Source organism: Microcaecilia unicolor, chromosome 7 (genome assembly GCF_901765095.1).
Source record: "Microcaecilia unicolor chromosome 7, aMicUni1.1, whole genome shotgun sequence".
Lineage (NCBI taxonomy): Eukaryota > Metazoa > Chordata > Amphibia > Gymnophiona > Siphonopidae > Microcaecilia > Microcaecilia unicolor.
The window spans coordinates 254,631,168-254,658,260 of NC_044037.1; the positions used below are offsets into that span (position 1 = coordinate 254,631,168).

The following is a 27,093-nucleotide window of genomic DNA, read 5'->3' on the forward strand; positions in this document are numbered from 1 at the left end:
AATTCTGTTACAGTTTTCATTTTCACCACCTCCTGTGGGAGGGCATTTCCAGGTATCAACCACCCTCTCCATGAACAAGCACTTCCTGCCATTATTCTTCAGTTGGTCCCCTGCAACACAAATTCATATCCTCTAGCTCTACCGCCTTCCCGTCTCTGGAAAAGGTTTGTTTGTATATTAATACCTTTCAAATATTTGAATGTCTATCATATCACCCGTCTCTCCTTTCCTCCAGGGTATACATTTTCAAGTCATCAAGTCTCTCCTCATACTTCTTGTAGCACAAATCCCACACCATTTTCATCGCTTTTCTCTGAACTGCTTCAAGCTTTTTTATGTCCTTAGTAAGATATGGCCTCCAAAACTGAACACAATATTCCAGTGGGGTCTATATTCTAAGAAGTGGAGAAATTTTCCAAGACATGGGTCATGTTTCCAATGGATTATAGAAGTAAACTGAGCAGAGTTCCATCAGAGAGACAACACACATATTTAAAAGAATATTAGCATCCTACTTCTCCTCAAAAAATAAAACATGGGTATTGAACAGGTGAATGAGGGGTGAATATGAGGTTAAAAGTTAAAAGCAGCCTCAAAAAGGTAGGCTTTTCGTGTGGATTTGAATAGGGCCAGAAAGTAGCGTGATATACTGGACTCAGGAAGTCTATTCTAGACATATTGTAAGCCAGTAAAAGGAGTTTTGCTGCAAGGGGACAGAAATCTAATCCGTCCCTGCAGGAATCTAATATCTGTCCCTGCAGGAATCTAAACCATTCCCATCACACAAGTAATCTCCTCCATTCCCACCCTGGCCCACCCAGACCTGTCCCCGCCCTAACGTACTGCTTTGCACCTCACCGCACCAAGAAAGCCAGATTCTATAAGCAGTGAAAATACTGGTTAAAGTAACATAAATGCATTTTCTTCCATACTTTGCTACATAAAAAAATTTAAAAAGATGCACATTTCATTTCATTTCCCTCCCATCTATGAACAGCATGTCTCCCTCTCCTCTCCATCCCCTTCTCTCCCCCATGTGCTCCATTACCCTTTTTCCCTCCCCCCCCCCAACATGTACATCCCCCATACCCACATATTTTACAGCCCCCTCTCTCCACCCTTTTTACAACTCCCTCCTCCCTTCTACCCATGCCCCCATCCCTCGCACATGACTCCATCCATCCACCTCCTCTCCCGCCCTTGATGCCCTCCCCGAGGGCACCTCATTACATCCTGGTGGTCTAGTGGTCTCTTAGGGGCAGGAAAGATACCCACTCGGCAGCCATTTTAAAGAAACGGTGACAGTGAGAGGATCAGCGGCAGTGGGCAGGAAAGAGAAGGGATCTTTCCTGCCCCCAAGAGACCACCAGACCACCAGGATGTACCGAGGTACATTCGGGGAGCACATTCAGGACTGGAGGGGAGGTGAGGCAAGGCTCGACTCACCTACACTTCCACATGAACCCTACAGGACCATCCCCGTGTAACTGTGGGATTCCCGCTAATCCTGTTTCCATGCAGCTCTCTAGTTTGAACTGAACATGGAAATAGGGAGCCAATGAAGTGACTTGAGGAGTGGCAGAATATGTCATACAGCAAAATTTTTAACAGATTGAAGGGGAGGGAGATAGTTTAGTGGGAGACTTGTGAGAAGTAAATAGCAGTAATTTAAGCAGGAGGTGATGAGAGTGTGGATGAGAATGTTTAGGCGAGGTGATGAGAGTGTTTTTGTGGTGTGCTCAGAAAGGAGCAAATTTTGGTGATGTTATGGAGAAATAAACAATTGTTATAAGCAGGGAGGATGAGAGTGTCAGCCATAGAAATAGAGAATGGGAGAAGAGGAGGTGGATTCTGGGGCGGAGGTGGGGGAAGATAAAGTTCAGTCCTGAGCCAGTTCGTCAAGCTCCATCTCTGGCCTTCTTCAAATCTAAGCTAAAAGCCCACCTTTTTTATGCTGCTTTTAACTCCTAACCCTTATTCACTTGTTCAGAACCCTTATTTTATCATCCTCACTTTAATATTCCCTTATCTCTTGTTTGTCTTGTTTATCTGTCCTAATTAGATTGTAAGCTCTGTCGAACAGGGACTGTCTCTTCATGTTCAAGTGTACAGAACTGCGTACGTCTAGTAGCGCTTTAGAAATGATAAGTAGTAGTAGTAGCAGTCCTGGCCATGCTCATTCAGAGAATGGAGGGACATTTTGGCAGCAAATGTCATACAAGCAGGTGAAGACATGGGAATGGAATCCTGATGAAATTTATGATATGGAGAGGTAGATCTGGGAGTCACCAGCATAAAAATGGTGCTAAAACCCATGAGAGGAGATCAGAACACCAAGGAAATAAACATATATAGAGAAAAGGTCTCAAGGCAGAGCCTTGAGGTACACCGACTGACAGAGAGCAGTGGAAGAGGATCCGCTACAGCATATACAAAGAGCCATGGGAGAGAAAAACAAGATACAACAGAGCCCAAAATCCAAGTGAGAACAACATATCAAGGAGTAGGTGGTGACCAACAAAGAAGCAGATAGATCAAAACACTTCACCATATTTCAGTCAAGCAATGCAAAATGCAAGGAACCTCAGCTCTAAGGTAAAATTACTTCTTCTCTGATAATTTTCTTTCCATTAGTCCCAACAGATCAATCCAGAGACGTATGGGTTATGTCCCTCTACCAACAGGTGGAGATAGAGAGAACCTCAGAGGTTTACTATATGTGTACCTGTGCATCCATCTTAACCTCAATACTGTCGATACCAAAGCAATTGAAGAATGCGAGTAAATCCAACGTAAAAATCCACTCCTATCTCTATAAAGCCCACATAGGCTCTTCGTCTACTGCTACTGCGGAAGGGAAACATCCGAAGTGGAAAACTGCAGCAGGATACTTCCCATTCTTATTTAAGAAGCCTACCAATTCAACAAAGGGTAGGCCTCTGGATTGATCGGTTGGGACTAATGGAAAGAAAATTATCAGGTGAGAACTAATTTTATCTTCCATTGCATTCCATAGATTAATCCAGAGACGAGTGGGATGTACCAAAGCAGTCCCCAAGTAGGGTGGGAACTCAAAGGCAGATCCAGCCCTGATGGATCCAGCCCTGGATCCAGACTCTCAACATGGAGGCAGAAGAAAAAAGGAACTTCCCTTCAGCACTGAAGAGAAGAGGCAGCAACTAGAGAGATGAGAATGAAGAGAGCAATCACAGGAAAGGAGAAGGAGAATGCAAATTGTGGAAGAAAGTCTGGTATCCAGCGACTGACACATAGTAGATGACGGCAGAAAAAGACCTTCACTGTCCACCCAGTCTGCCCAACAAGATAAACTCACGTGTCATTTTTTTGTGTATACCTTACCTTGATTTGTACCTGTCTTTTTCAGGACACAGACCGTATAAGTCTGCCCAGCACTATCCCCACCTCCCACCACCGGCTCTGGCACAGACCGTATAAGTCTGCCCAGCACTATCCCCACCTCCCACAGCTGGCTAAGCTTCTAGGGATCCAGGAGGAATCTTCGCTAGCCAGCAACAAAGCAAACTCCATCAAGGCTCGAGAGGCCGAGACACAGCCACACTCCACAGGCAGAGAGATAAAAACTGTGCTACTCCACCCCAAAAAGCCAGGCACTGTGGCTAGAGCCACAAAATCAACCACCCAGAACTGGCAGAAGGCCCGTCAAATGAAGCCAGTCTCGCAACTAGCCACCCTGAAAAACTGAGGCCAACCACAGTCTGACCTCCCAAGAGAAGGTCATGGCCCCAACAAGCAAGGCCAAACAATATCCAGAGGCAGAACCCAGGCGACCTTTAGGAATGACACCAGGCTCAACCTCCAAAGGAGAAACAATGTCCTACAGCAGTAGGTCGGCGCAACAGCCAAAACTGGCTCCCGACCAAATAACCAGAAGGGAGCTTGGGAGACCGCCAGTAGAGAAGGCAAGTTCCAGGAAGAAAGAGACAACAGTTGGCTTGGCAGACAGAGTTGGAACAAGACCCAACCCCCCCAAAATGGGTTCCAGAGAGGGAGTAAATGACGAACCCCAGGAAACAGAGCCAAGCGCAACCTAACAAAATGGGACAGGCACTACGTGGAAACACTAAGTAAAACTGAGTGAGGCTCACATCCTAGAAAAGTAGCAGGGCTGCCCTCTAAGATGGAAGTATGGTCAACCTCTGAGGGCTGTGTGTTGCTCAATCCCCTCCAAGTTAAATCTATAGGTAGAGACAACTACCCAGAGAGAGTCCAACTGACTTCCGTAACGGAACCAAGTCACCTACCAAGGCGGAGCAAAGAGCAATGACCAAAAAGGCGGTAAACGGTGACCGCCAAGAATGACCTGACGTGACAGTCAAGGCGGTGGAGCCCCAACGGCCAGAGCCAGAGAAGAAACCATCCGGCCGAATAAGAACCAGACCTGAAGAGTAGATACAGTCATACCAGGCAACCAGATATGGGTCAAGGAACAGTCTGCTGCGAAGGCCCTTGCTCCCATACCCAGTGATGGTGGCACTCAATACAGCAGAATCAGGATGTCAGTAGCCAAAATGGCATACGGCCCGTCCCCCAGAACTGGGCCAAAAATCTGTCCCTAGGGAAGGAGCGGAAACCATCACCAGGAAAAGAGCCAGTACCAGACCCAGAGCAAAGCTCGACAGTCCTGATGGCTCAAGTTCACATCCTCTGAAACTGAACATGGCTCGAAGAGGAGACGGCACAAGCAGGGAAATCTCAACATCTAAAAGAGAAACAAACCACGATGCCCAGAGACTAGCTATGGTCAGAGATCTGGGAAGATCACCACTCAGGTCCAAGCCATCCAAAAACCTGAAGGAAAGGTCTGCTGCTAAAGAATGAGGAGCAGACAACTTGCAGAGACCGAAGCAGGGGGTAAGTCCAGAGGCCGAGCAGAGTATGGGTCAACTCTCAGGAACTGACAAGTTCCTCCATATGGAGACAACTGTAGTCAGCACCTGACGCTGAAGATGGTGCAAGGCTTGACGGCAGAAAGGAGGAAGGCTCAATGGCCCGAACCGGAGCCAGATTCGACGGGAACAGCTATAGGAAGTCTCAACGTTAGAAATGGTGCAAATCTCGAGGAACCGACCCAGTGCAAGGCTCAAAGTGCAGAGAAGGCAAGAAGCCCAACATCCAGAGAAGGCACAAGATCCAACGTCCAAGCTACAGCGCTATGCGCAAGGCTCAGCGCCCAGAGACGGAGCAAGGCTCGATATCCTGAGACGGAGTAAGCCCGAGGCCGTGCAAGGCTCAACATCCAGAAACGGAGCAACTCTCAATGGACGAAAACAGAGCAAGGCCTGATGGCCACAGCCAGAGGAAGACCTGACATTCAGAAATGAAGTATGGCTCTTTTGCCCTGCCAGAACAAGACTCGACTTCCAGTCTAGAGATGGAACAACTCCCGAGGGACAGAGACAGAACCAGGCCCGCCATCCAAACCTGGAACCAGACTCGACGCCCCAAGACTGAGTGGAGAATGATGTTCAATGACGGGTCAAAACTGGATGACCGAAGAAGGGCAAGACTCTAAGTCCAACTACGGCGCCAGATCTGACCTTCAAATGGATCAGGGCTTGTTGCCCCAGGCACACTGCAGAAACCTCAGAATCAAAAAAGCTGGCACTGCAGAAACTAGAGGATGACACACCTATGCAGGAAACAAGAGTGCTAGCAACTCAACCTGCAGAAATGCCAGCAGAATGCCACAAGGAACGATGTCACTAAAAGGAAAGTCTCTAGAAAGCCTGAGGTTCCCAGCAATAGCCTATCAATGTTAGGACAAACCACTACAGGGAAGCTGTAGCTAGGCACAACTGTACCGCCAGAACAAGTCTGACAAAATCCAGCTCTCCCCAGAGAAAAGGGGTTCCCTGCCTCAAGATCTCAAGCTGCGGACAACCGCAGCTTCCTGAAAGCTGTCAGATACTGCAAGAACGCCATAGGCCCCTAAAAGTCAATTGCACCATCAGATCACCAACTGGCAAAAGGCAGCAATCCTCGAGTGCTGTAGAATCCCCCCTGGCTAGCATACTAGAGACTGGAGGATATACAGAAACCAAAGGGGGCCCCAAACCCCTGCTAAACTCCTAGCAGCAGATAATCTGGAGCAGAGCCAAGTCCAACCACCAGGAGAAAGGGCAGCCCGCTAAGAGAGCACACCCGAATCTGCAGGTTACGTCCAAGAAGCCCAGGCACGTTCCACCAGTCCAAGATGACCTGATCCAGACAGTCCCAATGAAAGAAAAAACAAGAAACCCGAAGGCACAAAGAAAGAGAACCCACCCAGAAAGGGTGAGTCCTAAGGGCAACCTCACCCAACAGGAGAAGAAAGGCCCCCACAGGGGTCTGAATCCCCTAACAACTAAAGGCACTGCAGAGAACACCAAACGCCAAGGGGTGTGAACTCGCCGAGGAGCAGAGCGTAACTACGGGGTAAGCCCTCTCTGGTACCCGGTACCAAGCTCCTTCAAAGTACTAAGGCTCACTGAGGAAGAACCAAGGAGCCCATGTCAAAGGCATTGACCAGAGGGTCCACGGGCAAATTCCATCGGCCCCACCGCGCAACGCTGGAGAAAAAGATGCCTGACCCAGAGGAATGCCACGTCAGAAGTAGGCCAGGAAGCCGCAGCATAGGTTAGCTGGGAAGAAGGGAGAAAAGAAGCCATCCAGTGCCATGTCCACCCGTGCGTGGCAGCCGCGTGCCGGGTCTCTCTCTTTTTTTTTTTAACCAGTCTGCTGAGGGACTAACAACCTACAGCTAACAACCTACAGCTAACAACTGCCACAACTAGAAGGGGAGACGCTCTCTCACGCTGGAGACAATCTTCCTGAAATACTAGAGAAGGGCCGTAGGTGGGTAACTGTTCGCCAAAAAGCGCAGGAACACCAAGTCAATCACAGCCTGAACGACAGCGGCCTGAAAAGCTCCACCCCAGCTGTTTAAAGGAACAGATGAGGGCAGACCTGGAAACCACAGTTGAAAAAAGAAACAAATTCCACTGCAGTTGCTACCCGTATGCTGGCTGAAGCAGCTTCTGCAGTGATCGAGGGGCAGCCTGATCTGAACAGTAGACCGAGCACATGAATAAAATGGAGCCCAATAGACACTAACAAAAGGCCCCCCCCCCCCCCCCCCCCCCCCCGAGTAAAGATCCGAAAACTCTAAAAGACCAGCGGAGTTCACCCGGACCGAAAGCCAGACAGAGCGGTACCCGCAGAAAGGGAACCTGTGAGTAGCAAAAAGGGCTGTAGTGAGAGTCCCCACTAACAAAGAAAGAAATTAAACCAAACCTTACAGGAATGATGCAGTTCAACAGTGGAGCAGAGGAGATTCACCGCTGAACATGCTGGGTTTCTTTGTTTTGTTTTTAAAAGAGGACAGAACACCAGCCCCCAGAGGTGGGGAGGGGGAGTGAGGGGGGGGGGGGACCTGGCACCAACAGGTGTACCCTGGCAGGCCATCACAGCAGCGCCATGCCATAACCCCCAGCTCAACTAAGCCCGAGGGAACAAGCTAGGAGCCAGCACCAAACCAGAGCTGCACAGGTATGTCTATCCACCTGCTGAGATGATGTTAAGATGGGTGCACAGGTCCACATACAGTAAACCTGAGGTTCTCTCTATTTCCACCTGCTGGTAGAGGGACATAACCCACTCGTCTCTGGATTGATCTGTGGGATGCTATGGAACAACCATTCTTTCTTTGCTCTCTGTTAAGGCAAGGAAAGAAATAGGACTTTAGTATATGAACAAGAAAAGTACTAGCGGCTCAACTGGACCTGCTCAGCTATCGTCTTCCCCAGAGAGCAGAAGATGACTGGAATGAAAGAAATCACTGCTAAGGAGAAAAAGTTGGAACAGACGTCGTGTATCCCACAGCTACTTCAAAATTTCAAAACTAATGGTGGGCTCAATAGTATCTGTCTTGAAGCAATTTTTAGTGGAAGTCAGGAAGTCTGCATCTACATTCCATAATAACTTATGAGCTCTGACTTCTGAAAACTTTGAGAGTAGTATCACTTTAAATAATCTGGATAACTTTACGAACCATTCTGCCCTCATAATTGCATGCAATGAACTCCAATTACCAGGATTTTAGTCTTCTGGAATGCTGACAATTGGGCAGTGAGAACATCTGAGACAATGATACTATTCTTTATTAAATTCATCCCTAACTCATATTACCTACTGACATACTGTAGGATTCAAAACTGTCAATAACCACAAGCACTTCTGAAGGGGTGGGGGTGGGCGCTTATATTGAAGAGTTTTAATCTGCAATCTAATTCAACTCTGACAGACAAGTCTGTTAACACTACAGGCCACATGTGAAAACATTTTCAAGAGGAAAAATAAAAGACTACAGAATCTGGATCAAAGGAGTTTTTAATATGCCAAATTCAATTAAATACAATGGATTTCTCAAAACATTTTTGGCTTTAAAATTACAGCTTTTCAAAATTAAAATTTAACATCTGGATGCAAAGAACAGTGAGCGCATATACACAGAAAAACATCAACAATTAATGATATGATACAACCTAACTGCCCACTTGTGCCTGCTTCATCTGTAATGAACTCCCTTTCTTGCCATTATTCTGTTTATAACAGACAAAAAACTACCATGACAATGCTATTTTTTTAATACTAATTGTGCAAAATTTTGGTGAGCTTTGGCACATTACTAACAAATCTCACACAAGCTTAAATGCAACAGGAGTTAAATGTAAAGCTTTATTATTTTAGCAGGAAGTGCTTATGTGCCAATGCAATTCACTCAGCAGCATGGAAACTACACCAATCAGCTGGAAACTAGGATTAAGATATCATGGTCCTACCATTAGCCCATCTTAAAATGACCTGAACTTGAAGAGGTAATATTCAATAGGCTCACAATATTCATGCATAGCTCAACTCCATTTTTTCACATGAAATTTTAACCTTCAGGAGTCAAACTCTTTGGTAAGAATCTTTCCTAGGAAAACATTGGTTATTCAAATCAGTGCATTTCCTTCTACAAATGGTGTCACTAGTTTTGCTAAGAAGCCTTTGGGATATTTCTTTTAGTCTACTCCATGTAGTTATCATAATAAGGTGCTGCTGTCCATCTGCAATTCATAAAAAGAGATACAGTATGAAAACAAAAGCTAAAGTACTCCTCTCTACAATGGAAAAGAAGGAAATTATTTTAATATCCTGAATTCAAAATGCCAAGTTTTATATACAATATAAAGTCATGTTAATTCTGAAGGTAAAATTAGTCCTTAACTGATAATTTTCCTTCCACTAGTCCCAACATATCAATCCAGAGACTTGTAGGTTATGTTCCTCTGCCAACAGGTGGAGATACAGAAAACTTCTGAGGTTAACTATATGTGGTCATGTGCAGCCACCTTCACCTCAGTATTGTCGCTACCCAAGCAGTGCCAATGAAAAAAAAAACCAAGAGCACAAAGATCTCCTGACTCTATACAATTCAGGTAGCCCCTTCAACAGCCACCGCGGAAGGTAAAAGCATGCAGCTCATAGCAATGAGACCCCTTCAACTCGGGTCTGGTAATCACTACCACTGAAATCTTCAAACGGACAAACTACAACGTATCAACTGATTCAGAACACAAAGTACTCAGAACAAAATCACACGGCAGGTCTCTGGATTGACCTGTTGGGACTAATGGAAAGACTTGTGGGATGTACCCAAGCAGACCTCAAAGTAGGGTGGGATACTGTCCCACCAGCCACCAGGACAGAAGCCCCAAACGTGGTGTCCCCACGTCTAAACGATAATGCTTAGAGAAGGTATGCACCAAATACCAAGACGCCGACCGACAAATCTCCTCCAAACACACCAAGTGGGACTTGGTGGCTGAAGTCGCTTGCGCCCTGGTGGAATGCGCTTGCACCCTTAGCGGCACAGCCTTCCCTGAAGAAATCGATAGCTACACTGAAGAAATTGCCTACCTCAGCCAGCAGGCCACCGTGGCCTTGGAGGCCAGACTCCCCTTCTTGAGATCCTTGAAGAGGATGAAAAGATGATCCAAAAGGCAGAAATCACTAGTGACCTCCAGATAGCGGAGAAAAATATGCCGCACATCCAGGCACTGCAAGGCCCGGTAATCAGCAGGATAATACTCCCGTTGAAATGCTCGGAGGAAGAGCTGCTGATTCATATGAAAACGGAAGACCACCTTCAGCAAGAAACATAGAACCACTCCCGTGTCTGTGAAACCGAGTAAGAGATCTCTGCAGGACAAGGCCTGGATCTCAGAGGCCCTCCGAGCTGAAATGATGGTTACTAGAAACACAGTCTTCAAAGTAAGATCTTTTCAGGATAAAGGCTCAAATGGGGAGTACTGGAACGCACACAAGACCAGATTAAAACTCCAAGCTGGGGCAACAGGAAGACGCGGCGGACGCAAGTGGTTCACCCCCCCCCCCCCCCCCCCCCAAGGAAGTGAACAATGTTCGGATGAGATGCTAATGAGGACCCTTGAAAGCGTCCTTAGCTGCCAATTGAACCTTCCAAGAGCTCAATGAGAAAGACTTATCAAGGCCATACTGTAAAAAAGCAATGATGGCAGACACCGAGGCCGACGACACACACAGTCCCCCTGCCAAGCACCAGGACTCGAACATCCACCAAATGCATGTGTGTGCCGTCAAAGTAGAACGCTTCCGCGACTGCAACATGGCAGCCATCACCCTGTGCAGATAACCCTACATTCTCAACCACGCCCTTTCAAGAGTCAAAGGTGGAGGGATCCCCCATGGCAATCAGCCCCTACCAAAACAGGCTACACCAGACAGACAGCCGCAGGGGGCTGTTGATTTGCAGGCAGATTAGGTCCTCGTACCAGGGGCGCTGGGGTAAATCTGGGGCCGGCATACAGCCATTTGATGTGTAGAAGAAGTAAGTGTTAGTTGGAATGTTATAGTGTTATAAGATTGTAAGAGAAGCATTGAAGATGGTAGTAATGGTATTATTTAAAATGTTATAGATTTGATGGTGGTTCCTCCTGAGGAAGATTTGTGAAATGCGGTCCTGCATTGGGGAACCGGCACAATATGAAACAGATATGGTGGACTGTTGAGTTAGTCACCGAGCACACAGCACTTGTATTGTGATGCATACAGATGATTGGAAGTGGCGTATTTAATCAGCCAACGGAGGGTCAACAGACATACAGTGTTTTTCCATGAAGAGCAGTCATCCAGCGTTTACGTGGAAACACTTTTACAGCGTCCAAGCGGAAGGCGTGGCATCTGTAGGAAAAGGACTATCTAGCTGGCAGGACTGAGTTTTGATCATTTGTGCATGATATAATGTATAAGTATGGTAAAACATATGTAAAATAAGAAACAGCATAAGTATGCAGTTTAAAATGTAAAACCAGTTGTTTTGTATTTAAATACAGGTGGTGCAAGGTGAGTGGAAGAATGAATGTGTGAGGTTTTAACATTAGGTAGCAGTGCTGGTGAGGTTAGTGGGCATTGCAATACAATAAAATGTTTTTTTGATATGAAAAAAATACTGGAGTCTTTGTGTATTAGTAAATCTGGGGCCACCAGAATCACCTGCCCCAGATGCCTTCAATGTGTCCCATGATCCTGCCCACCAAGGGCCATGAAGGGAATCTCTAAGTGTTCCCTTCATGGCCCTTGGTGGGCAGGATCATGGGATCTCTAAGAGCGACGGAGGACAGGACTGGAGTAACGCATCGATTCTCTGTGAACCGGGGTCCTTCCACCTGCTGAAGAAGTGGGGTACTTTTGTGTTGACTCCCTGGGCCATTAGATCAATTGCCAGGATCTCCCAGCGCTCCATGACCTGAGCAAACGCCTGACTCGAAAGTTCCGACTCCCCCCAGGTCCAGCACTTGGTGACAGAGAAAGTCCACCTCGACGTTGAAAGACCCCACAATGTGTGTCGCCGACAGGAGCAGCAGGTGCTGCTCGAGCCAGAGGCAGAGCAGAGATGCTTCCTTTGCAAGAGGGGCACTCTTGGTGCCCCCCCTTGCCTGCTGACACATGCTACCACCATAGCATTGTCCAAAAGCACCTGTACCAGCCGTCCCTGAATCAACAACTGAAATTTCTGAAGTGCCAGTGGGACAGCCCTCAGTTCCAGCCGGTTGGTCATCCAAAAGGTCTCCACCAGGGGACCAAATCCCGAAGGAAGGCCACGATTACCACCATAACCTTGGGAAACGTTCTGGATACCGTCGCCAGGCAGAAGAGCATGGCTCATAACTGAAAATGCTGTCCCAGCACCACAAAACAGAGGAAGCGCTGGTGAGTAGGCCAAACAGGAATGTGCAAATAAGACTTCTTGAGGTTGAGAGATGTCAGGAACTCCCCCAGTTGCACTGCCACAATGACTGAGCACATGGTTTCCATCCAAAAATGTCTGACTCAGAGTGCCCTGATTACGCTCTTAAGATCTAGTATGGTAGTACGAGCATCATCGCCCACTAAGGACATACGAGTCTCTCGAACTGCTGCCACTTTGGCAGCGGCCTTGCAAGGTAACTCTATGAAAAAATTTGCCAGAGGTCTGGAGAATTCAAGTTTGTATACGTCCCGGATAACCTTCAAGACCCATTCGTCTGAAGTAACCCTGGCCCACTTTCCCTGAAAAGCAGGACAACCGCCCCCCTAGTAATGGAGGGAGATGGACCAGGGCCCTGTCACTGGGACCCAACGGCAGGCACGGAATGAGCAGAAGGGTCACTGAAGCTGCACTCCCCCCGATAGGGCTGCTGTTTCTTTTGGAAATGAGGCTTAGGAAAGGAGTCGGAACGTCTCGGCCAATAACGTCATGCCTCCCGAGAACAGGAGGACCCCAAGCAAAAGCCAGACCTAGATTTATCCTCGGGCAAACGCCATCCTTTTGAGTCCCCCAGGCCCTTAACAATTTTCTCCAGGTCATCCCCAAAAAGCAGTTTACCTCTGAAAGGTAATCACGCCAGGCGAGATTTGGAAGCCTTATCAGCCGCCAATGTCTCAGCCAAAGCAAGCGGTGAGCCATAACCACCAAAGAAACCTCCTTAGCTGAAGCCTGGAGGAGGTCGTAGAGGAGATCCACCAAATACGTGAGGCCAGCCTCCAGAGATAGTAAAGAACTAACCAGATCGTCCGCCAAAGCTGCTTTCTGCACACAAGAAAGGCACGCTCGGGCCGCATATGACCCACAAAAACGGATGCCTAAAGACACAAGGCTGCCACCTTAAATGACGTTTTCAGGGAAGTTTCCAACTTCCAGGCCTGGGGATCCTTCAGGGCCGAGCAGCCCTCCACCGTCAAAGTGGTCTTTTTTACTGACTACCGTAATTAAGGAATCCACCATGGGTAGACGTAAAGACTCCAATTCTCCTGTCGGAAGCAGATAAAAGCGAGACATAGCCCTCACCACCTGCAACCCGGCATCCAGCATGTCCCATTGCGCCGCTATGAGGACCTTCATAGCCTCAAGAATGTGAAACATTCTGGGGAGCCTCTTGGTTCCCGAGAGAATAGACAGAGTGGCAGAGGACATGGACGCAGATGTCCAAGACTTCAAGTGCTCAAACAATAAGGGCAGGGAGCTCCTCCTCCTGAAAGAGCCACGCCATCGTGGGATCTTAACCTCCACTCCGGTAACAACTCCGCCAGTGAGTTCAAAAAGCCAGATGGGACCCTCAGGAAAACTGGCCATCATCCACCTCAGAGGCCATGGAGGCCTCCTTCAAGTCCCTTAGGACCTCAACACACGGCCGCTTGAGTAAAAGCAGCAGCGGAATAGCCAGGGCCCCCTGAGAATCTGAATGAAGAGTAGGAGCCTGGGGCCCTCCTGGCCACTTTAGCAAAAATGCCGTGCGTCAACAGCACAAATACTGGAGAAAAAGGGGTGTCCTCCATCCCCAAGCCCCGATCGGTAAAACTCCAGCAAAACAGATTCAGTTGGCTCCAATGCAGAAGCATTCCCAGCCTGAAGTCCTCTGCCTACGCAGCTGAAATCATAGCCGCATGCAGGGGGGAGAAAATTGCATCCTCCAAAGGATGTGAATAAGTAGGGCTGGAGGCTCCCACAAAAAAAACAGTTACAAAGGATTCCCCTCTGTCGGTGCATCTGTAACGCTGCCACATATGGGGGATTCAAAAAAATGGCACTGGCTGACAGCAGAAGGGCCTTAGCAGGACCCTGCGCACACACAGCACAATACCCAGACACTGCTCTCCGGCACCCACACCAGGAGCAGCGCTTAACTGTTTCGGATGGCATCACCATGAAGAGCTGAGCCTGGCTGAAGCCTGTTCACTGCAACAATTTTTTTTTTTTGGGGGGGGGGGGGCTGGAGGCAGGAGAAAGCATCAGAGCCAAATATCATGAACAACCCAAGCAAGCATCGGGGGGTCCAGTGGGGAAAGGAAAGGGAGGGACGTGAGGTGTATCCTTCTCACAGCAGGGAGACTTCAACCTCAGGAAAGGCTCAACTCGGCCTGGGGGGCTGCAGAGTTATGACCCTCCACCTACTAGATAGAGAGAATTCTGAGGTGAAGGTAGTTGCACATGACCATATATAGAGAACCTCAGAAGTTCTCTCTATCTCCACCTGCTGGCAGAGGGACATAACCCACAAGTCTCTAAACTGATCTGTGGGATGCTATGGAAACTAATTTCTTTGAAAATAATTAAATGACCCACAAATACAAAATATGTAAATTATAAAATGTCCCAGGAAAATCATAAATACAATAATTATCAGCAACCATTCAAAAGACATCTTTCATTCATTTATATTCATGTAATGAACTAAAGCTATAATGAAATAGGTCTCAACAAATTAACAACTCATTTTGGGCCTCTTTTACTAAACCATGCTAGCGATTTCCCATTCAATTCAATTACTATAAAATGAATACACCAATGTTTTTGTCCACATTTTGACCAATGGCAACAAATTTACAAGACAATTAATGACAAAAATATTTTTTCTAGATTAAAAACATGAAACAAGTTAAATTCCCAATAATTTCATGTGCCGCATGCAGTAACTCTAATTTAGACTGCATCTGAAAACAATAGATCTAATAAACTTACGTTGAATATGAATGAATTGTTTTGGCTGCTTAAATTCTCCTTTGTACAAGCGATTGTAGTAGATGACATTGCTCTCTGCTTCAGGAACTGGAATAACCATGCTCTCTTTCTTTTCTCTAAAAACTTGTTGCGCTGAAATAGCCCGTTGTAAATGATGCTCCTGAAAGAATACAAAATTTACAGTTTGAAGGAATTCAGAAAGCCTCAAACTTTTAACAGCAGAAAACAGTATATGGGCCAATATTCTAAAGAACTTATACATTCACCAGTAAGCCAGTGATTGTTTAAATTTAGCCATAGATTTTCAATACCGATATGAATACCAGGTCAAAAATCTGAACAGCCCAATATTACCCATATAAGAAGGGACTGTGTTTGGAACAGAGAGAGAAGGTAGGTTGAAAAATTATATAGATGGTAGAATATACATATCAACTTAAATGCTGCTGCTCAAACTAAAGTGGTCACTGCACTGGCTAAAGTTCCAGCCCTATATGATGTATGAAATGAAATGGGCAGCACAATTTTAAACCACAATAGAAAAATAAACAGTGTTTAGAAGCAAAAATCACTATTTTCTGGGTTCATGACAGGTTTCATTTATCTGAAATTAACAATTCATGTTTTATGTACAATTCTGTACACAATGTTGTAATGTCCTGATTAAGGAACTCTCTGGAAAATTAATACAGGAGGGGAAAAAGAAAGGAAAGATGAACACTGAAATAGTTTAACAAAACCTTACAAGTCACAGATAAGACCTTTACAGCTTATCACACTACTCTCTCCCTTTTTCAGAATGGTTAGAGTAGGGGTTTTTTTCAACTTTGTTTTCTTAACAGAGAGCTGTTTGTGACTCAAAGGCCAGAGTTGAAAGGAAAAGGGTATGTGATTTGATATACTGCCTTTATGTGGTTACAATCAAACCAGATTACATATTATATACAGGTACTTATTTTGTACCCGGGGCAATGGAGGGTTAACTGACTTGCCCAGAGTCATAAGGAGCTGTAGTGGGAATCAAAACCAGTTCCCCTGGTTCTCAGGCCACTGCACTAACCATTAGGCTACTCCTCCACTCCTAGAATTTGTTTCATACCTGAAAAAGGAATAAGCAGGCATGAACATGGGAGTAGCACACTGGTGTGTCTGCCTGATCAATCTGGTGTGGCTGCCCAAAGAAGCTCGGATATATTTTAAGATTTGTATTTCAATTTTTAAAATATTGTACAGTTATGCACCTGCCTATACAATGGGCTCGATTCATATGCAAACAAAAGGCAGAATTTTACGTGATATTATGCAGTTGCATTTTCCGGATCTAGAGGTATACGTTTTAATTCCATCTTTTCATTGCTATAGAATGGGCTTCCTGTTGGTCTTAGAAGTAACTATAAAATGTTTAGAAACGTTTTAAAAACATTTCATTTTAAGAAATATTTACAGGTGCAATGTTCTTATTTGATTTATAATAGACTATACATTCCCAGGGTTTTGCCTGATTTTCTTGAACTGTTATCTATATGAAACGGTATCTGCAGAATACAATATCTGTAATGTAACATACATCCGTAATGAAAACATCCATTACAGGTGAGCAATACTGCTTTACTCATTGACAAGCAGGATTCAGTCAAACACACCAGTGGGCTACTCCCAGATTCACAGCTGCTTATCTTATGAACTGTACACTGCTCAGGGAGCAGCATGATCATGAAAAAGTGTCAGTTGCATCGCCACACTAACTCGCTATTCAGCACAACTCAATTAAATGCAGGGTCTCTGATGGTGGACTAGTTCAGGCAGTATTATCAAGTATGAATTGAGGCCAAACTTGCTGCTATGCATGGTATGTAGCAAAGCAGACTTTAGGAAAGCCATAGCTACAATGGCTCTGATTTCATGAATTTTCACTCTTCTGGCAAGAGAAGCACTGCTTTGTTTTTAACAGGGTTGAAAGAGACAAGCAGGTGTGTAGACTTTGATGGATTTAATTCATTTAGTGAAGTATTCTATTGACAAAGCAAATCTGGAACACTTGAAAAGCACTGAAAATCAATGACATGCATCCACGTTATATACACATACTATAGAACAATATTATGGAGCAGCATTATGGATCAGAGTAAAGATACTCACCTGTAGCTGATGTTCTCCGAGGACAGCAGGCTGATTATTCCCACATCTAGGTGGCATCAGACGGAGCCCGCTGCAGACGCTCACTAGCGAGTGAAGTAGAACATTCTAGTAACGTCCCACCGCGAATGCGGTGGTGCCTTCCTGCCTGACACACAAGCAGATGACTCCATTAACTGATGGGTTGTATCCGCCTACCAGCAGGTGGAGATAGAGAACACTGAAAAACCATAGTGCCTCTTGGACGACTAGCCCAAACTGCCTTCAGTATTTGAAACTTCCAAAGCAGAGTGAATCCTCAAATTAGAATAACATGAACTTTCCTCACAGTGAACGAACACCCCAGAACAGGAGCAATAACCATACAAAGGAGGGACGATCTCAACCTCCTGTAATAGAACAGTATATAGAAATCCTGAAAACTTGTTTTGCAACTCCTCCCGATGAGGGAACATATCTGCACGAGAGAACTGAACAAAAAACTGAGTCAGACAGGGAGGGATCATGGATTCATCTGCTGTAAGTAAAGGAAAGAAAATTACCAAGGTAAGAACCTAATTTTCCCTTCCTTGTCATCAGGAGCAGATGAATCCATTAACTGATGGGATGTAAAAAAGCACTCCCTAGTTACGGCGGGAACATGCAACTCCACGAGCAAGCACTTGTGCTCCAAAAATCGCGTCCTGCTTCGCTGCAACATCCAGCCTATAATGTCAGACAAAAGAGAGCTGAGAAGCCCAAGTAGATGCACTACAGATCTCTTGAAGAGAGAGTGCTCCTGTTTCAGCCCACAAAGAGGAAATGGCTCTCGTGGAATGCGCCTTGAAAAAGTCAGGTGGAGGCCGCCCTGATAGCAGATACGCAGAAAAAATGGCTTCCTTGAGCCAACGGGCTATAGTGGCCTTAGACGCTGGCGACCCTCTTCATGGACCGGATAACAACACAAAAAGGTGATCAGAAATCCTTAAGGCATTTGACATCTTCAGATATTGCAACACAGACCTGTGGACATCCAAAAGATGTAACTGCCCAAAAGATTGCGGAAACTCCTCTCTAGAGAAGGAGGGCAGATAAATGGGCTGGTTCAGGTGAAATGCTGAAACCACCTTAGGCAGGAAGGAAGGTACCGTATGTACCGTTACTCCGGACTCTGAGAATTGCAGAAAGGGGTCTCGACAGGAAGCGCCTGGAGCTCAGACACATGTCTCGCCGAGGTCAGGGCCACCAAAAAGACAGTTTTTCGAGTCACATCCTTCTCCGAAGCTCGCCTCAGCGGCTCAAAGGGCAAACACTGGAGTGCCTTCAATACCACCCCAGATTCCAAGCTGGACACTGCAGCCCATCTTAGAAATCGGGCAACGTCCGGAAGAGCGGCCAGGGAAGAGCCAGAGACCTTCCCTCGAAAGCATGCCAATGCTTCCACTTGCACTCGCAGGGATTTGTAGGCCAAGCCTTTTTGTAAACCATCCTGCAAAAAGTCCAATATTGGCGAGACTGTAGCCCGCGTGGGTGTGATCGCCTTTGAAAAACACCATGCCTCAAACTGGCGCCAGATCCGAGCATAAGCAATGGAGGTGGACCGCTTGCGGGCCTGAAGGAGAGTGGAGATGGCTTTGTTAGAATAGCCCTAGTCTCTCAATTGCGCCCTCTCACGAGCCATGCCATAAGACCAAAGCGGCAGGGATCCTCCATGGTCACCGGTCCCTGCATCAACAGGTTCGGCACCAGAAGCAAAGGAAGAGGAAACTCCACCAGCATCCGCCGGAGGTCCGTGTACCACTGGGCCAATCCGGGGTAATGAGAATCACCACTCCTCGATGTAGCCGAATTAGCAGGAGGACTCGCCCAATCAAGGGCAAAGGAAGGAACACATACAGGAGGCCTGAGGGCCAGGTTTGAGCCAGAGCATCCAACCCCGCCGAGCGAGGATCTCTCCATCTGCTGAAAAAGCGCGGGACTTTGGCATTGGCGCTTGACGCCATTAGATCTGCTACGGGTGTTCCCCATTTGGCACAGAGCTGAAGAAACACTTCGTCTGCAAGTTCCCACTCTGCTGGGTCAATTTGATGCCTGCTTAGGAAATCGGCTTGAACGTTGCTCTGACCTGCAATATGCACTGCAGAAAGCTGCAGGTGTAGCTTGGCCCACTGGCATATCTGAGCGGCCTCCGCGGCCAGCGCTCTGCACAGCGTGCCACCATGGCGATTTATGTAGGCCATTGCTGTCGTGTTCTCCGACAGAACTATAACAGCCAGCCCCCCCCCCCCCCCCCCCACAGTCTTGTGAAAGGCCAGAAGAGCCTGGAACATTGCTCTCAGTTCCAAGCGATTGATGGATCACCCCGTTTCCGCGGGTGTCCACAGACCCTGGGCAAAACTTCCATGGCAATGTGCTCCCCAGCCAACCAAGCTGACATCGGTTATCACCAGGCACCAAGAGGGAAGCGCAAGCGGCATTCCTCGCCGCAGCATGCTGTCGGAGAGCCACCACTCCATACTGGGTCGGGCCCACAGGGAGCCATTAGTCTGCGTTGATAATCCTGGGAAAGTGGAGACCAACGTTGAAGCAGGGCAATCTGCAGTGGTCTCAAGTGCGCTCTCGCCCACAGCACTACCTCCAAAGTGGCCATCATTGACCCCAACAGCTGGACAAAGTCCCAAGCTCGCGGGCGAGGTAATTTTCTTTCCTTTAGTCATAGCAGATGAATCCATTACGAGTGGATTGTGTCCATCAACTAGCAGGGGGCGATAGAGAGCACTGAAAAACCATAGTGCCGCATGGCCAGCTAGCTCCATCTGCCTCTTCAGTATTTGAAGCTTCCAAAGCAGTGTGACACCGCCACATATAATAACATGAACTTTCCTCACAGCGGATGAAAGTCCCAGAACAGGAGCAACAATTCAAAGGAGGGACGAAATCAACCTCCTGTAACAGAACAGAAATCCTGAAGACTGTTTTCCAACTTCTCCCAATGAGGGAACATATCTACAGGAAAAACTGAACATAAAACCAAGATCAATCACATAATGAGAGCTCATGGATTCATCTGCTATGAATAAAGGAAAGAAAATTACCAAGGTAAGAACCTAATTTTCCCTTCCTTGTCATCAAGCAGATGAATCCATGTAACAAAGCAATCCCTACATAGGGTGGGAACAAGCCACACCACGCGCCAGCACTTGTGCTCCAAAATGCGCGTCCCTCCTGGCAGCCACATCCAGCCTGTAATGTCGGGCAAAACAGAGTTTAGAAGCCCAAGTAGCTGCACTACATATCTCTTGAAGAGAGAGTGTTCCAGTTTCAGCCCAGGAAGAGGAAATCGCTCTTGTGGAATGTGCCTTAAAGGCTTCAGGCGGAGGCCGGCCAGACAGCAGATATGCTGAAAAAATAGCTTCCTTGAGCCATCGGGCTATAGTGGCTTTAGACACTGGAGACCTTCTGCGCGGACCTGATAACAGAGCAAAAAGATGATCCGAGGTCCGAAAGGCATTTGACATGCGCAGATACTGCAACAGAGCCCTTTGCACATCTAGGAGGTGCAATTGCCCAAAGGATTCTGGAAACTCCTCTTTTAGAAAAGGAGGGCAGGAAAATAGCCTGGTTTAGATGAAACGCTGAAACCACCTTAGGCATGAAGGACGGCACAGTACGTATCATAACTCCGGACTCTGAGAATTGCAGAAATGGGTCTCGACAGGACAGTGCCTGGAGCTCAGACACCCATCCCGCCGATGCAATGGCCACCAAAAAGACCGTCTTTAGGGTCGCATCCTTCTCCGAAGCTCGCCTAAGCGGTTCGAAGGGCGAACGCTGAAGGGCCTTTAAAACTAACCCCAGGTTCCAGGCCGGGCACGGAGCTTGCACGGGAGGACGGAGCCAAGCACCTCTCTGAGAAACCGTGCCACATCCAGACAAGCAGCCAGAGAGAGGCCAGCGACTTTCCCTCGAAAACATGCTAAGGCTGCCACTTGAACACGCAGAAAATTATAGGCAAGGCCCTTTTGTAAACTATCCTGCAAAAAGTCAATTATCGGTGAGACAGAAGCCCGCATGGGTGTGATCGCTTTAGAAGCACACCAAGCCTCAAATTGGCGCCAAATCCTGGCATAAGTCACGGAAGTGGAACGCTTGCGGGCCTGTAGGAGAGTGGAAATGACTTTACTATAATAACCCTTGTCTCTCAATTGCACCCTCTCAATAGCCATGCCGTAAGACCAAAGCAGCAGGCGTCCTCCATGGTTACCAGCCCCTGTGGCAACAGGTTCGGTACCAGAGACAAAGGAAGGGGAACCTCCACCAGCAGCCGCCGGAGGTCCGCACACCACGGCCGCCTGGGCCAATCCGGGGATATGAGAACCACCTCTCCTTGATGTAGCCAAATCCGCAGGAGTACTCACCCTATCAAGGGCCCAGAAGGGAACACATCCAGGAGGCCCTGAGGCCAGGGTTGAGCCAAGGCATCCAACCCCGCCAAGCAAGGATCTCTCCATCTGCTGTAAAGCATGGGACTTTGGCATTTGCGCTTGACGCCATTCGATCCACTACGAGCGTCCCCCATTTGGCACAGATCTGAAGGAACACTTCGTCTGCCAGTTCCCACTCCACTGGGTCGAATTGATGCCTGCTTAGATAATCGGCTTGCACGTTGCTCTGACCCGCAATGTGAGCTGCTGACAGAAACTGCAGATGTAGCTCCGCCCAGTGGCAAATCTGCGCGGCCTGCGCGGCCAGTGACCTGCACTGAGTGTCTCCTTGTCGATTTATGTAGGCCACTGCTGTCGCGTTGTCCAACAGAACTCTGACAGCCAGTCCCTCTAGGGTTGTGTGAAAGGCCAGAAGCGCCTGGAATATCGCTTTCAACTCCAAGCGAATGATGGACCACTCCGACTCCTCGGGTGTCCGGGCATGCCTTCCCTGGCAATGTGCCCCCAGCCCTGCAGGCTGTCATCTGTTATCACCAGGCACCAATCGGGAAGCGCTAGCGGCATTCCTCGCCGCAGCATGCTGTCTGATAGTCGCCACTCCATACTGAGCTGGTAATCCTGAGATATTGGAGACCATCGTTGAAGCAGGGAACACTGCAGAGGTCTCAGGTGCGCTCTCGCCCATGGCACCACTTCCAAGGTGGCCGTCATCAACCCTAACAGATGAACAATGTCCCAAGCGCGGGGGCGAGGCATCCTCAGGAGCAGACGGACCTGGTTCTGAAGCTTGCACCGCCTTTGCTCGGGGAGAAAAACAAACCCCGAAGCTGTGTCGAACCGGACCCCCAAATATTCTAGAGATTGAGAGGGGGTCAGGTGACTTTTGGCCATATTGACGACCCAGCCCAGAGATTGAAGTACTGAGGTCACTCTGGCAGTTACTTGATCACTCTCCTCTGTCGAGTCCGCTCTGATGAGCCAGTCGTGTAGGTACGGGTGAACCCGGATACCCTCTCGCCTGAGAAAAGCAGCTACTACCACCTTTACCTTGGAAAAGGTTCGGGGAGCTGTGGCGAGGCCAAAAGGCAAGGCCTGAAACTGGAAATGTTTTCCCAACATCGCAAACCGGAGAAACCGGCGGTGCGGGGGCCAAATAGGAATGTGCAAGTAAGCTTCTTTCAGGTCCAGAGACGTGAGAAACTCTCCTGGCTGTACCGACGCCATAACGGAGCGCAGGTTTTCCATGTGAAAATGCCGCACTCTTAGTGACTTCTTGACTTCCTTTAAGTCGTGTATGGGCCGAAAAGACCCTCCTTTTTGCGGCACCACAAAGTAAATGGAGTAACAACCGTAGCCGATCTCAGCGGGAGGCACAGGGACCACCACCCCGAGGTGCAACAAGCCTTGCAAGGTCTCCTCTACCGCTGCCCTTTTGATGGCAGAGCTGCATCGGGACTCCACAAACACGTCTCTCACCGGGGCAGTAAATTCTAATCTGTAGCCATCTCTGATCAGGTTCAAAACCCACTGATCTGAGGAAATCTTGACCCATTCCTCGAGAAAAAGGGAAAGATGTCCTCCAACTGCAGGAATCGAGGACTGGGCCGGCGCACCATCATTGAGAGGGTCGCCCATGAACTCCAGGTCTTGAGCCGGCCACTGCGGAACGTTTGTTCTAGCGAAAGGAGTTCCTCTGCTGAAAGCGGGCACGTGAAGTAAACCCAGCAGAACGCCCCGGGCGGTACCTTCTAGCTTCAGGGAAGCGAGGACTAGAAGAGGAGGGAACCGCTTGACCCTTGGAAGAAGGCCGCGGCCTACCCTCGGGTAAGCGCTGGGGTTTAGTTTCCCCCAGGCTTTTAACAATTTTATCCAACTCCCTACCAAATAGGAAAAGGCCCCGGAAGGGCAACTCCACCAACCTTTGCTTAGAGGCCATGTCAGCCGCCCAATGCCGTAGCCATAGAAGGCGGTCGTGTAGGTACGGGTGAACCCGGATACCCTCTCGCCTGAGAAAAGCAGCTACTACCGCCACCGCTATAGCCATCTGTTTAGCTGAAGCTCTGACCAGATCATAGAGGGCGTCAGACAAAAAGAACAAGGCCGACTCCATCCGCAGTGCCACCTCCGCTCCATCCCCGGGCTGTTCCACTGCCTGTTGCAACCAAGCGAGGCAGGCTCGAGCAGCATAACAATTGCACACAGATGCCCGTAAGGCTGGGCCTGAAATCTCAAAGGACCGTTTGATTGCTGATTCCAGACATCGGTCCTGCATGTCCTTCAGGGCGACCCCTCCATCTACTGGAAGGGTAGTCTTCTTCATCACAGCCGTGACTAGGGCATCTACTTTAGGCACAGCCAAGCGTGCCAAGTGCTCCTCACTAAGAGGGTATAAGTGCCCCATTGCCCTGGCAACCTTCAAAGGCCCCTCGGGGTCAGCCCATTGAGCCGAAATAAGCTCTTGGATGGAGTCATGCAAAGGAAAGGCTCGAGCAGGCTTCTTAGTACTTGCCATCCTCGGATTACCAGAGGAGGCTTCGCCCATCACAGGATCTTCAATAGAGAGCCTGTAAGGCATCAGAAATAAGCGCTGGCAGCTCCTCACGGTGGAAAATCCTAACCGCAGTGGGATCATCCGGATCCAGTGGCAATCCTACACCTTCATCTGGCTCTTTGGACCACAAAGACATGCCAGACCCCTCAGAATCCCCACAACCTGACCACAGGGGGGAAAAGGGGGGTGCGTCACTCTCTGAAGGGGAATTTACCCTTCTGCGCTTGTCTTGCGGCCAACTGTCTGGGGAAAAAACCCTGACGGCAATCCCAGGCCGGTCTCCACCAGAGGGGAACCAGGTAGCAACGCAGAGTCAGACATCTGCGGCAGAGCTCTTTTTAACATGAACGCTTTATGTAAAAGCAACACAAACACAGGGGAGAAAGGCTCACCCTGGCCTCCCGGTTCCCATCCGGGGGAAGCAGCCCCTCTGGCCTCAGACCCCTCCGCTCCTGCGGGGGTCGAGCCATGCGGCGCATCCAAGATGGCGGCCGCTGCCAGCTCCACCGAGCGGGAAGAAACCTCGCTCCCCATGCTCGTGCCGGCCCAGACGTCTGAAGAGCACGATTTACAGAGCCCCGCTGCGGATCTGCACTTGCCACAACGTGAACAGCACTTAACAACCTCCGCAGCCATCGCCGAAAACGGCGGAAAATTTCAAAATGGCGGATTCGCACCAAAAACGCCCCGATCGCGGGCCCTCCCCGGAGGAGCTACAAACTTACTTCACCAGACTGAGTCGCAGAGCTCCAGTCACGCTGCAAAGGAAGCCTCAGAATCACAGCACTAACAAGCAGGTCACGTTTTGGTTGTTTTTTTAACGTTGTGAGGAAAGTTAGTTAGAGGCAACAGCTACAGAGGCAGTCTGAAGGTCCAGGAGAGTGGGAAAGGCAGGGAAAGGACGAACCAATGTGCCTGCATCCACATAGAAGAGTGTGGGAAAGGTAGGGAAAGGACATACCAATGTGCCTGCATCCACATAGAAGAGTGTGGGAAACGCAGGGACAGGGCAAACCTATATGCCTGCATCCACATAGGGGGAAGGATAAGGCAGGGAAAGGGCTAACCTATGTGCCTTTAAAGTGAAGCTGCAATAGCCGCAACACCCCTGCTACAACTGGCAGAAGCCCAGGAGCCATCACAGGCAGATTTCTGAAGGAGCTGGGGAGATAGAGAATACTGAGAGGCAGATGGAGTTAGCTGGCCAAGAGGCACTATGGTTTTTCAGTGCTCTCTATCTCCCCCTGCTGGTAAGTGGACACAACCCATTCGTAATGGATTCATCTGCTTGATGACAAGGAATCAATATTTTAAAAAATCCAATCTTCAATGAATCCTTGAATATTTTTATTCTCTTTCCTTTCCTCAATTTTCTTTTTTTTCCCTTTAACTTTTACGTGTTTTATTCACACTCCCCTCCCATTTCCCTCTCCACCATCCAATATTCTTACTATCTAGCCTCTCATTTCCATTGGTTAGCACTCCCCTACAACTCTTCACCTCCGGTCTTCAAACCCATCCAGGTTTTCTACTCTGTCCCCTTTCCCTCTTGTTCACTCTCTCCCTCACATCATTCCAATTTTACCATCCAGCTACTGGCACTGTGTGCCTCCTCAGTATACATATAACGATTCTAACTGCGTAGTGTGGCTGTGTTTACCAGGCCATGTATTTGCCAGCAGAAATCAATTTCTGCCTGCACTATGCAACCTAGTAAACAGAGCCACATGGTTAGGAAGCACAGCTGCCGCTGGAGCATCAAAGAGAGGAAAGCAATCATGTGGTTCTGCGAGCTTTGCCAACATTAACCAGTTTCTCTAGGACAGCATGAAGGAATGGAGCAATCTCAAGTGCAAGCCAGAAGCAGCTGTCTGACTAGTAGTTACTGGAAAGCAGACAGCAGTTCACCACTATTCTGCAGTAACTCAAAGTATAAAGCAATTAACATGGACACATTAAAAAGGTGCCTGCATTTAAGGCATAAAATCGTGTTTTGAAAACGCTCCCCCACACCATTCTACAAAGTTAAATTGGTGGTATTGCATTGTCAACCACAGCCATGAACTAACCACCTTTAAACACGAAGAGACTGAGTAATGGAACAAACAATACAATGCAGCAAGCTAGTTAAAACCATGATTAAATCTGGTATCACAAACCCTTTGCCCCACAAAAACCATTCTAGTAACTTATAGCTTACAAATATTTTAACAGAACCACCCACTACTTGTCAGAAAAAAAAATCATACTATGCAGGAATTTTTAAAAACCTTACATTACTTTTTTTTAATGTTTAGTAATTCTTTAAAGGCAATCAAAAGGGGCAGGAAAGTGGTTCTCAACTTCTGGTAGTCCAAATTTATACGATAAATTGCACTCTCTTACGGCCCTGTTTACTAAGCCGTATTATAGGCACTTTAGAATTTTAATGCATGTTAACCATGTATGCGCCTACAATGTCCTGTCCCTATAGGCACCTACATGGTTAGTGCGTGCCTTAGTAAACAGGGCCCTTAGCGTCAGCTTACATTGTTTTGAACCAGTGGTCGTTATCCCTTCCAACCAACAGATGGAAGTAGAGAAAAATGAATTCCACCAGTGACATCACCAGCTATAATGTAAGGTGCTCTCTGGAACAATCCAGTATTATTCTCTACCTTCCAGGAGGTGGTAGGTTGTGCTGCAATGCTCGGTCCCTGGCCTAGCTCCCCACTCTGCTGGCCACAGCCACAAAGCGTGGTTGAGCCTAGCAGCAGTTCCCAGGTCACAGGAACGTACCTAGTTGAGCTCAGAACTTGGCTCTGCAGCCCCCAGTTGCACTTCTTAGCTTGGCTTTGTCTAAGACCTGAGGGATCTCGCCTGAGGGGTGCAGGTCCCCA

General features: G+C 48.0%; 1 protein-coding gene across 1 annotated transcript in view; it reads right to left on the reverse strand.

Moving 5' to 3' along the window:
• The window catches only part of EPC2 (enhancer of polycomb homolog 2), a 177,115-nt gene that overhangs the window by 121,389 nt on the left and 28,633 nt on the right, over nt 1-27,093 (reverse strand). The window contains exon 2 of the mRNA XM_030209088.1: nt 15,104-15,263. Within this exon, the coding sequence (XP_030064948.1) occupies nt 15,104-15,263 (160 nt within the window). The remainder of the gene's footprint in view (nt 1-15,103; nt 15,264-27,093) is intronic.